Source organism: Vanellus vanellus, assembly GCF_965231255.1.
Source record: "Vanellus vanellus genome assembly, chromosome: 1".
NCBI lineage: Eukaryota > Metazoa > Chordata > Aves > Charadriiformes > Charadriidae > Vanellus > Vanellus vanellus.
This window is the reverse complement of record NC_138905.1, coordinates 9,641,124-9,653,169: the sequence shown is the minus strand read 5'-3', so window position 1 is coordinate 9,653,169 and position 12,046 is coordinate 9,641,124. Positions and strand designations below refer to the sequence as shown.

The following is a 12,046-nucleotide window of genomic DNA, read 5'->3' as shown; positions in this document are numbered from 1 at the left end:
ACTGTTGAGGTTGGCTTCTGCCCCTATTCAACCCATACTGACAAACTAATCAATTCTGTTGCTTCTTTGGCTTACACAAAGTAAGTTGGCTCTCACACATCTTGCTTGAAGACCACCCACAAACCTACCTCTTCAATCTCCTTCAAATTTTTCTCTTCTATGCCTTTCAGGGTGAGCCCAGGGACATACTTGCAAGGTCAGTCATGTTGGTGACCCACTGTCTCTCATGCTCACCTATCTCTGCTTTCCTTCCCATGGTTGTGTTTATCTCTTTTTCATCGCTTGTTTTACATTTAGTCTCTAATCTGAACCTGAGAAAGCTTCTATTTTTAAATTGGAGGCATCTAGCTCTGTTACTGGGGCACTACAAATCCTAGACAATAATAAGCAACTGGAAACACTATTCCAGTTGGTGACATCCTTTTACATAAAAACTGATGTCTGCTTCTTTTTTAACACTATTTTTAACTAAGTAATCCCTGTGTCTCCTGCCAGGTGGAGCCATAACACAGCCTGTGAAGAAAGAAATGTGATTAAATAATGCCTTTGTAGTCTGCCAGGAGAAAGTTAAGATTCACGGTGAAGTTGCTCTACAATTCTCCTTCATGGCTAATTTCAACAGAGGAGACTTCAGTTCACATTCCCAAATACTCAGTTTGACACACGTTCAATCTCTGGTGCCAGTTAAGGGTTTGCGGTCAGGATTTGTTCCACTATGTAAGGTTTGGCATTATCCAAAACGTTTGCATTAGGAACAACACACAGAGTGCCAAAGGCTGAGCGTGTCCCTTCTCCATTGCTGGCAAACTCCCTTCTTATGGGAGCCACACCTTCAGCCACTAGCAGCAAATCTGTCCCCATGGGTTCAGGACCAGCCTGGAGCTTGTTCTTTCTTGGCTTTCCACTGCCCCTTCTCTGCCTGGGCTGAGGGGTGCACTCAGCTAAAAAGGGAATGTCTCCTCCTCCCAGTGGGTACAGGTGTTGTGTATCCATGCCTAAGGATGAATTCTCCAGGCAGTAAATACAGCCAATACAATGCAGAATTATGTCATCATATACAGTTCTACGTGAACATGCACCTCTCTAAATACCGTAAATGCAAAGACGATAGCAACTAGTTGAACAAAAATTTCTGACTGAGGATAACTTTTTCAGAAGTATCAGTGATCACCTGTGTATTTAGAAACAGAAAAGGCCAGTGAAGCACATACCAGCTGATGTTCTACATCCGCATGTACAGCCACATCTGAAATGCCTGTTGGGGACAGTTCCTGGCCTACCTTAGACCCCAAACACTGCCACAGCATTGCCTGGGAGGGTACCAGTTGGAGCATGTATAAACTATGGCAAAACCTGTACTAGCATTAAACAGTGACTGTGGGTCTGTACTTGAACTTGACCTCTACTTTTATTTAGTAGATATGTAGCCTGAGTGAATTAAGAGGCTGCGACCTATTTCCACTCCTTGTTTACACTGATTTTTATGGCTGTTTAGAGACCTAATGTATTTTGTGTAAGTGCTACTTGCTTAGCATTGTTTCAATCCGTAAGAGTTAAGGCTGTGCGTCCTTGTCTTCATAAAGGCTCTGAAATTGTTTACCGAAAATAGGGCTTAGGCTCCTGATTTTGAAAATTTCTCCATGGACAGTAAACCTGTGCCAATTTGCATTAAGATATATTCCACCCCATATTCAGTCATTTTCTTTCAATATAAAGTTTTAATGTATGGCTGTGAAAGAACTGACAAGGAAACCAAGATGGGTTTGTATTATTGTCCTGTGATAACTGTTCAAAGAACATCCCTTGAAAATACATTTTAATGCAAGTAAAAAAGAAGAAGAGGAAAGTAATATTGAAAAAAAAAATAGTTGTGTTAGAAACATATATTGCAGTGAGTTTTCCCTAGGGGTTTTACACTAGCATTTCTATACAAACTTCACCCTCTGGCTTGCCGAGTATAATCTCCCATGTTCTATTTTCTGCTGTGCTTTCAAAAAATTAAAGTCTGCAAGGTTGTACGATTGAGGTGGGCTATAGCAGCTTGATTTTTGAAGATAGCAATCTCAGTTGAATAATTTTATAAAGAAATACATGGTTTTGTACTATATAGTAAAAGATACTACAGAAAGGGTGTGACAAAAAAAAAAAAAAGACAATTTAGATTTTGGACTTTGCAGTAAAGAAATAAAGTGAACCATAATATAGGAGAAAAAGATTCAGACAGCACAATAACTACACAGAAACCAAGCCACGTGCACACTTGCTACATGGGCAGTACTTCAGGAATGAACATTTCTTCTTACCTTTAGAACAACCAAGGTCTGAGTCTTTGCCACTTGTACCAGAATCAGACCTCAAAAACCCTACTGATTTCAAAAACATGTTTATGTTTGCAGCGGCTGTTTGTTGGAATCCATAGATAGAAAAGCATATGCTTTAATTGCCTTTGGATCAAAATTTTGCATCAATCTATTCTATATAGGACAAGAAGTAAATTCACTTCTTCACTTCCATGCAATAACTCTTCCCCCTCACTGAGTATTAGAGGTTGATTTTCCCTTATATGTGCATTTTCTGTGGTGCATGCTCTCACTTGCTACTCCCAGTCACAGTCCACATCTTCTGGAAATTCGCCGATTGCTCACCTATTCACAGCTCAATCCCATAAGTCCATTTCTATGTGAAAAATGGGAGTAGCCCCCCAGGTCCTAAAGATGTCCTAGATGTTTGCCAAAAATGCATCAACAGAGGAAGATAAGAGCAATGACGTCACTTACGAAAAACCACTAGGATAAAATGTCTACCAATACGGAACTATAAAGTCGTTACAGTAATCCCAAAGGCACAAACCCTACCATGCATGATAGAGGGAAATCTCTGCCAGTTTGCGCAGCTAATTTACTAGGAACAAGGATGAAGGGTCTGATCCAAAGATCTGCTTGAGTCAACAAGCCTTTCAGCGGGCTTTGGATCCCATCCTAAGACAGCATGACCACCAAGAACAGCTGGGCAGGTGTAACCCTGTTATGCTTGGCCGAGGGAGCTATTTCCAGAGGCATCACTCACTGTGGCATGATGGATGGAACAGGGGAATGAAAAAATCATTTTGGCCACACTTTGGCAAAGTTCTCAGGCAGCTGTTTAAAGCTGTGTCCACCCATGGTTGCGGAACAATTCCTGTAGGCTTATGCTTCCTTTCATAGCAATCAATAGGGTGTACGAAGATAAAGGCTGCATGGCCAAGTGGGTGAGTGAAGCAGCCTTTCACCTCTGAAAATGTGAGTTCACATCCTGATGCATGTCTCGTGATAACGATATCGGTGTTCTCTGCCCGGTTCCCAAGGACATTTATTCACATCAACAGCACCAGATGCTGTCTCAGATATGTGAAATTTCCCACTGGAGACAATAAGAGATTTGCATTTATATCAAATGTCACAGGAGCAGGTTGAATTACTCCAACCTACTGTTTCGTGTGGACTACAGAGAGAATCTGACTTCATAAAAGTTCTTTTAATACCATAATTGTGCTCATTGTGTTATCTCAGCATCGTCTGCTTTTGCAACAGGGTGGGATTCATCTCACCTGATGCAGATTCTTCTCTTGGCTATGAGTGAACTGCATAGAGGAGGTGCCCGTCTCTTTCTCATAGAGAAGTCTAAACAACTAGCTCAGATTTGATGTTTTTCTTCTAGATAGCTGACATCAAGAAAAATGAATCATATTAAATTAGCTAAATTAGTACTGCTAGATAAGAATCCTGCAAGAAACTTATTCACCGTATAATTTATTCTTCTGAGGTTGCTTAGGCCTTCACTGTTGTGAATGATAACTTGATACAAATGAATATGTTAAGAAATGAAAAGTAAAAAAAAAAAAAAAAACAACCCAACCCAACAGAAACAGAAGTGCTAAGGGCATCTCTATTCAACTGCTGTGTAAACTCTGTGGCACGCAATTTTTAAAGAATCAGTTCATTAGTTACTTAAAGTTTTTCCAGTGCCTTCTTTGTGAGCTCAATTTTACAATAATCTCCCTGGACAAAGACCTAATCCCAGATGATCTGCAAAGATGCCTTTTTATTCCCCAACCTTTTCTTTGTATCCAAAGGTAATCAGGAGGTGGTAAATTAGGGCTAATATTTCTCAAATAAAAGCAAGTACACACTAACTTAGCAACACCGAGCATATGTAAGCTTTTCTCTTTTTTTCGCTTGTCTTATTAAATTTGCAGTTTAGCAGAAAGCTGGATGTGTAGATCTCACACAATACTGAGACATACGGTGTGACTGTGTTAACGTTATGTGGGAACCCCGGCCAAGATTTTCAAAAGCTGGTGCCAGAAGTTAGGCTCCTAAATAAACCTCCAATTTGCCAAATGCGTAGTGCTTCACACCATCCACTGAAGTCAGTAAGAGCTGCCGGATCTAACACTTATTAAAATTGTGACAATTATTTGGGAACCTGACTATAAGGTATGTAAAAATAGATCCTTTTCATTTAATGATGCGTCTTGAGTTCAGCAGTGTTATTGTCTACTGACAACTTTAAAACAGAATGTTGTTCCCTGTGAGCTTCAAAAGGGTTTCTATTTCAAGTGTGTTGAAAATCCCAGTTTAAAAGTGACTTGTCACTTTGAGCCTTAGACCCACTTAACAATGAGACTCAAAGACCCACAGGTTAGATGATACCCAACGGGGACTTGATAATATTGAGCGCAGCAGGGACCTGCTTGGCGGATTTTGCAATGTCCAGGCTGGGAAATTTTATGCATTTCAGAACTAAGCATCACACCAGCAAGTCACTGTCTGGGGAGCAGCTGAAGTAGTCAGTGGGAAACTTTAAGGAGTGAAATATTTCTTAAATCTCTCCCATATCAGGGAATTAGATGCCTTAGCCTGGGCTTCCCCCCTGCGTGTCCCTCCATTGCAGGCGTGTGGACCAGAGCCACCCTGGGAGCTCCTCACTCCTTCCTGCTGAAGGTGTTTCACTTTTCATGGGATAATTACATCTCAGCTTAGCCAAAAGTAGTAAGTTGTTCAGATGTTAACCAGGAAGGGAGAAGATCTATTTTCCTCTGTAAAGCTCTCTATTTTATGTTAAGTATAGTAGGAATTGGAGCACCAGACCTTCCTTCAGAGGGAAGGAATTAACCACATAGTCCTTTCCTCCCAAGCTCTCAGGGACCGAATATTTAACCAGCAAGGAGATACGGCCTTGCAGTCAGCATTATCCTACAATGCAGTGTGAAGTCTTCCAAGCTCTAAATAAGTTCCCTTATGACTGCTCTGTTAAGCAAAAAGCAGAGAAACAGGAGAACTACCTTCAACTGGTCACCTCTGCTTTAAATGGGGACCTCCTACACACCCAACACGTTTATTTGTAGAGTTTATAGAGAAATGCAAAGGCTGAATCCTGAGGGGTTAAGATGTAACACTGAGGACTGCTGTGAGCTTCCAAGATGCCAGCAAGTACTTTAGAAAATGGAGTAGGTATAGGCTTATGATCCTCTATGGATTAGATGACAGATGAGAGATGACTTTCAGGGCTTAGGCAGTTATGTGTCACTGGAGATTCAACCATAAGCCATTTTGAAGATGAATCCTGGGTTCCTGAGCGGCTTAAGTACCATGTGGCTTCTTCTCTATAGTCTGATCAGAGCTGCCCATTTTGCATTTGGACATGCCTGCCAAAAGCCTTAGTGCTTCTCTACAGGATGGATGGGTTGTGCCAGAAGGACCAGACACTCAGCAGGGAGACTTTCACGCTGACCTTGCAGCTACTCAGAGCAAGCTTGGAAGAGGGCAAGGGAGAGGGGAATGACTCAGGTTCTGCAGGAGACAAACAGCGCAAGTTGTAAATGGAATCAACCTCACTCCACCCCTGCCACAAAAAGCACAAGCAAAACAAACAAACAAAAAATCCCTACAAATAAATTGAAGCCTCCGTATTTGTTTTTTAAGATAGAGTTTGCCTCCCACTGGCTGTGCAAGATTTGTTCTACCCTGTTCCAGTGTTTGTCTAGAGCACTTTGTATCGCTTTTCTATTTAACACACCTGTGTTGTTGATAGAAAAGGCTGAGATAAGTGAGCATTAATCTGAGGCTAACTGGGCTGGGACCAGCGAGGTGAGTGAACTTGACTTCGCAGGTGGCACTTGGCAGTTCTCTGCCGACCTCTTCCAGCGGGAAAGAGGACTGTGTACGCAGTTTGGAAAGAAATTGAAAGGTGATTCATGTTGGGGAAAACAGGTTGGTAAGTAAGAGGAGGTGGAGGAGGCGTTCTCAGGAAAATAAACCCATAAAGTGAAACATTTCACTTAATTAAGCAGCCCCATTTACAGTGGGGAGATCAAAGGAGAGAGGAATCGGAGAAGCAAAGAATGCAGTCTATCCCATAAAAGATCAGGTGAAAGAGGAAGATAAGTCTAAAAATAACAAGGGAAACCTGTGCAACCCTCAGTGTTTTATGAACACACTTATTAAAGCAGCAAAACTAACCAGATGGGAGGACAGAGGGAGGCTTCTTGGCAGACAGTATTTCTCTGTGGCTCAGCCAAGTCCCAATGGGATGGACACCACATCTCAATCAGCCCGTGCACTGGATTAGCAAAAGAAATAAAGGAAGGGGTTTCACTGAAGAAAGGAAAAAAAAGCAACACGGAAAGAAAAAGATGAAAAAGATCACGGGAGAATCTGAGGGCTTGTAAGGGAACTTGTTTTTTAAAAATTACACAAAGAATTCAAGAGCTCAGGGCCATATTCAGATCTGGAGTGGGAAAGAGGTGAGACACAAAACTCTTCAAATAGACAAAAGCAACATGATGGACTGTTTCTTCTTGTAGCTAAGAAGTGAATTAGTCTGCTGGAATCTTACTTTGCTGATCCAGAGCTTTGTTTAAACTCTTGGCAAATCAGTTAGCAAAAAATCCAGATCCATCAAAAATATTTGGTGTAGCCTTGGATAGAACTTAGAATCCTAGATAATGCAGCAGACCAGACTGAGTGTTAATCTGCATCTTTAAACACTGACATTTCTCTAAAAATCTGACCATCAATGAAATAAGGATGAATCCTTTGTATCCCATCAGAATTTTCAAATGGGCACTGGGAGTTGCTCTGACATTGCAATGTTTACAGCTAAATAATTAGACCAGAAATGTTTTTTTTTTTCTTCCTAATTCACTGAAAATCTTGTTCAAATGCCTTCTGTGATTACTAGGAGGCCATTATGAAAACTCTCTCTCAGAATACAGAGCACACCTTAAAGAAAGTCCTTGATGATTTCTTTATCAATGGATAATTTCCTGGGTGAAACCTTAAGAGACTGGAAGAAAACTGGATTTGTTATCTGGGGACAGCTGCAGATATACAAGTCTGATTTTTAAACAGCTAAAGAAGGCAGAGCAAACGCTCCCTCGGTTTTCAGACCGCCTTTCGTGGCGGGGCCGCCTGCTGCACGGTTTTTCTGACTCTTTTTCTTTTCAGCTTCAAAACCGAAATAGATTTGAAGCCTCGCCTCCGATTCCCATTATTTCCACTCGCTCTCTACCACCGCCGGGAGAAGTTAGGAGTAAAAGAGCTGTACATTTTGCAGACTCAACGGCGTGGAGCGTGCTGGAGATGCCCAGTCCCCCTGTTCGGGGTGTTCCAAGGACGGCAGAGGGCAGGCGGCCCCCGGCGCAGAGCCGGGACCCCGCACAGGCAGGGGCTCCTGCCGCCCGCCCGGCATTGCGAAGGCATGATATCATGGTCGTGTTGGGAGTTTATCTCTGACACAAATTGCCACAGGAAGCATTTTGTCAAAATTTCAATATCAAAGTGGTCACAGCCTCTATACTGAACAGCTTTATTTACTTAGGAGATAAAGGCAGCTGAGCAGAAAGTTAAATTAGGGTAAGCAGTCTCCTGCTTCTGTATAAATGCTGAAAGGAAGTCAATGCTTCTCTCAAAGCCAAACATCAAAGGAAACGCATTTCCTAGTATAGCCATTTTTAGACTTCACCAGTAACTTAAAATATAAGAAATATACAATCTGTGCAGTGCTGGCTACGCTAACTGCAGGCAACATTTAGGTAGGGCTTAAATTTCAAAAATGCTCTAGTAACTTAAAAAAGGATCGATTATCCCTGTTGGCTTTGTTCTGAGCATTCCTGAACCACCCCACAGCTGTCAAGAAATGATGAAATTAATCTTTAAGGAAGAGCATGTCAGCGTTCGCACTGCAGCGTTTGCAGGGCTGTAGCACGCTGCTTCTTTTCCCTGCCTTTGAGCACTGTGCTGCTTTTTCAAATCCCAGCCTAAATCTGTTCATATCCAGAGGTTTGGCATAGCCCATTATAAGATAAGAGCATGGCATGAATCTACTTATTTGGATACCCTATATTAAACTGAGCCTGAATTATGTTGAAGTCAGAGTAGTCCAGCTCACTAAGACAAAAAAAAATAACTATGCAGCAATACATTTACCTTATCTACATAGCAAATATTACAGATAACTTTCTTCCGAGAGCTTTCTTCAGTAAAATCCACTTCCCCTTTCAGTCCTTGTTCAGACAAACTCCTACAGGAATCCATGTAGTACAAGGTCCTCCGGATTTTTGAGACCATTTTCTCACAACTGTTATTGGGTGTTTAAAGGAAGTAGTTGGAGAGTTAAGGGGTGGCTTACGGAAAATATCTATTTAGCTTTAAACTTTCCAACTTTTAAAAAACTTACAAGCATGGTGTCCAGGACACATGGATATTCAAATCAGTGATAAAGATCAGCATTGACATGCTTCAGCATGACATGTTTCCTTCCTTGTGAATCCCAGCGCAACCATGTGATGGCTAATACACTCAAAAATGCAATGAGCTTATGACCCGTCTATCTGTGCAGAGTGTTCATCCTTATGGGGCACTCTGAGTTTCTCAAGAGAGTTATTTTAATCTTTTTAGATGCCATGGGACTCGCTATTGTTCTCACTGGCACCATTTTTGTACTTAAAACTAAATGCATCTGCTCTTCTTAACCAGTAATGGAGTTGCATATGCTTAGGGGGGGCGGCGGGGGAAAAGTAATCTACTTTTCTGGGGACACCATATATTCTGAATGAGAGAGAGATGCGTAAGCCTAGAGTGCCTAAAATGTCTAAATTAGGAGCGCGTTTGCTCCAGCAGCACAGATCCTAGGCAGGCAAAATCAATTTCTGGAGCTGCCTTAGTCTTTATGGAGAGAGCCGCCCTCTGCGACTCGCCTGCAGTTGAGAGGAGGGAATCAGAGCTCAGGGCCTGACCTGCTGAGGCCTGGGACCACCCAGTGCAGCAAACATCACGGGCTTGGACCACGCAATTGAGTCCATTGGAAGGATGATGAAGAAAACACAGAGACACAAGGAAGTGTGTGAAAAGAAGAGCTAAATAAGCTAGATAACGTGGCTTGAAGCAAAGGTTACACCAGTGCTGATGTCGGAGAAATAGTGTAGGAACACGCAGATGGCTCCTAGGCCAGGTACCAGCAGCGGTCCGACCTCAGTAGCTCAGTGCTTTGGTGGATTTATGCCGCTGCCTAGTACTAGTTCACTGAATACCTGACCAAAATAAGGTAAAGATATCCTGGATAATATCTATCTTACTCTTAAACCATTGCTCTTTTACATTCTACATACGAAGAGTTGCTCAAAGTTTGATGACTTTTTTTAAGCAGATGCATTTTTGGGAATACTATATTCTTCCTCAGCTGTAATGTAGGTCCATTATTTTCCAAATTTAATACCAAGACAGAAGCAGGGGAATAATTCTTTAATAACTCTTTCAACATTTTCCTCTTCATTTTGGCCTGATTGTTACATCTGAAGATCTGTAACATTTGAAGACTGGGATTTAGAAGTGTTTCCCGATATTAAATATCTCTTTTCTTCCTATCACTTATCTTTCATCACATAAAATCTCCAGCAACTAACTCCTTACTTCACTGCAAAACACAACACATGCATAAACACACATAATAGAATCAATGACCATATCTCAAGGAGCAGGATTTTAACAGACACAAAGATAACAGAAATACAAGACTTCAAATAAAATACCTCATCATAACTTAATACTCCATAAAGAAATGCCTTCAGCTTTTTATGAAGTGTTGATGCCTCAGAGGTGATCCCAACAGATAGAAATACAGCTGTACAGCATGAGACCACAACATGAGAGACAATCAGGAAAGAGACAGTCTGGACACAATGTTATCTCAGACATGGAAAAACGTATATTTATATACCTACAGGGTAGGTAGAAGCTGTCAACAGAAGGGAAAGGGTTGAGAGTATAATTTGAAACATCCTGAGTGGAAAATATAAATTACCAATCTGGGGAGGGGTGTGAAGTATGATTGCTTTCGAGTAAAAATAGAAGTATGTAATTAAGGAGACACTTACTGTACCAGGTCTGGGATACGGGATGCGACCTTCATATTGTACCCACCGATGATCCACACTCTCTTTGTGAGCATAAGGGCCATTGAAAACAGCTCTGATATCCGCCATGCTGTACACACAAACTGCAGAGCCCTTGAAGACAGAGCTGAAAAAGAAGACGGATTGATATCCATGTTGTAAACACCTCTTCCCTGCGTGCCTCATCCAGTGAATGAATTAATTACACAGAGTCTGATGGGGTTTGGATGAATCCTACACCTGAGAGTTCATATAAGTGGTGATAAATAACAGACAACGTGTACAGGTCTGATAACTACAGATATTTAATGTCACTGTCATTACAGTTTAAAGATTTGTTTTGTTGAAACCGGGACTTAGCCTTTGGGACTTGATAGACTGTCACTTCTTCTAGGGGCTGACAGTTTCCAGCAATCAATTATTAGCTATTTTGATTAGAATTTTCTGTAAATTAAGGACATTCCTTTACATTGTGTTCACATCTGGGAGTCACTATATTAGTGGTATTACAGGTGATGTGCCTGAAAATTACAAGTTGCATTGGACAGACAATAAAAGGAGATACAAATAAACGTTTATTTCTTTTCCTGTGTCTTTTGCCTTTTTATATATATATATTTTTCTAAAAAAAAAAACCCAAACAAACAAGCAAACAAAAAACCCCAAACAGTTCAGTTTTCCAAAGAACACCATGACAGGTTGTTGAGTGACATGTACTTCAGTTACTTCATATGACATTACATTCATTGTGCAACTTTTCATTCAATTTTAAATATTTTATGTGGTTATATATTCTATGGAGCCACTGTGGTGGCCGCTTCTGAGTTCAGGAGTGCCTTGGCAATTCTTCATTGTACTTATATTGTTCAGCATTTAGCTAGTCTTTATAATTTACTCTTAATTCAAAGGTTCTGGAGACAAAAGAAAGAATTATTTATTTAATTTCTGACAATTCTATATATAGCACCTCACTATTGCAGCTGAGAGGTTCATTCATTAATTAATCTGTCCTCTTGAGATAAAGATAGGTTATTCTTCCATCAACTCCTGTCTACAAAAACACTGAAACACCACTTCAGAGCACAGTGGGTTTGGATCCTAAGAAACAGCTGATGCCAAGTTGTTGCTTAGAGACATAATGTTTCACGACAATGATTTGTTTTGAATAGTAACTACTGATTGGTCAATAAATATGATTGAAATTTGTAAATTCAACTAAATGAGGTTGAAAGAAACTAGCAAGATTTTGATTGTTAATTTTTTGTTATTTTTTACAACCATTCTCAAAAATCAGGCACACAAATATTTAGGGACTTAATTTATTATTTCAGTTTCTGAAAATAGTGTCCTTAGTAACGACAGCCCCGATACTGTGAGCCTTATTCAGGCAGTCTCTTACTGCTCTCAGGAATCAGTGTCCAGTAATACAAGGGTTTAATAAAAGGCCTAAGTAAGATCTTCAGCATTTGTTTCCAGAGGCAAACATGATCCTAACACATACCTTGTTGTAGTGAAGACTCCATATACAAGCGGGTTTCTTTCATCTCTTGTAGAAAGTAAGAATATATCTTCTGCAATGGGAAAAAAAAAAAAAAAAGGTTTTCTTTTTAATTA

The 12,046-nt window shown here is 40.7% G+C and overlaps 1 protein-coding gene across 1 annotated transcript in view; it reads right to left on the bottom strand.

Moving 5' to 3' along the window:
- Positions 1 to 12,046, bottom strand: part of SEMA3D (semaphorin 3D) — a 146,386-nt gene that overhangs the window by 25,047 nt on the left and 109,293 nt on the right. The window contains exons 10-11 of the mRNA XM_082498678.1: positions 11,934 to 12,003; positions 10,415 to 10,559 (exon numbers count right to left, since the gene is read on the bottom strand). Of these exons, the coding sequence (XP_082354804.1) occupies positions 10,415 to 10,559; positions 11,934 to 12,003 (215 nt within the window). The remainder of the gene's footprint in view (positions 1 to 10,414; positions 10,560 to 11,933; positions 12,004 to 12,046) is intronic.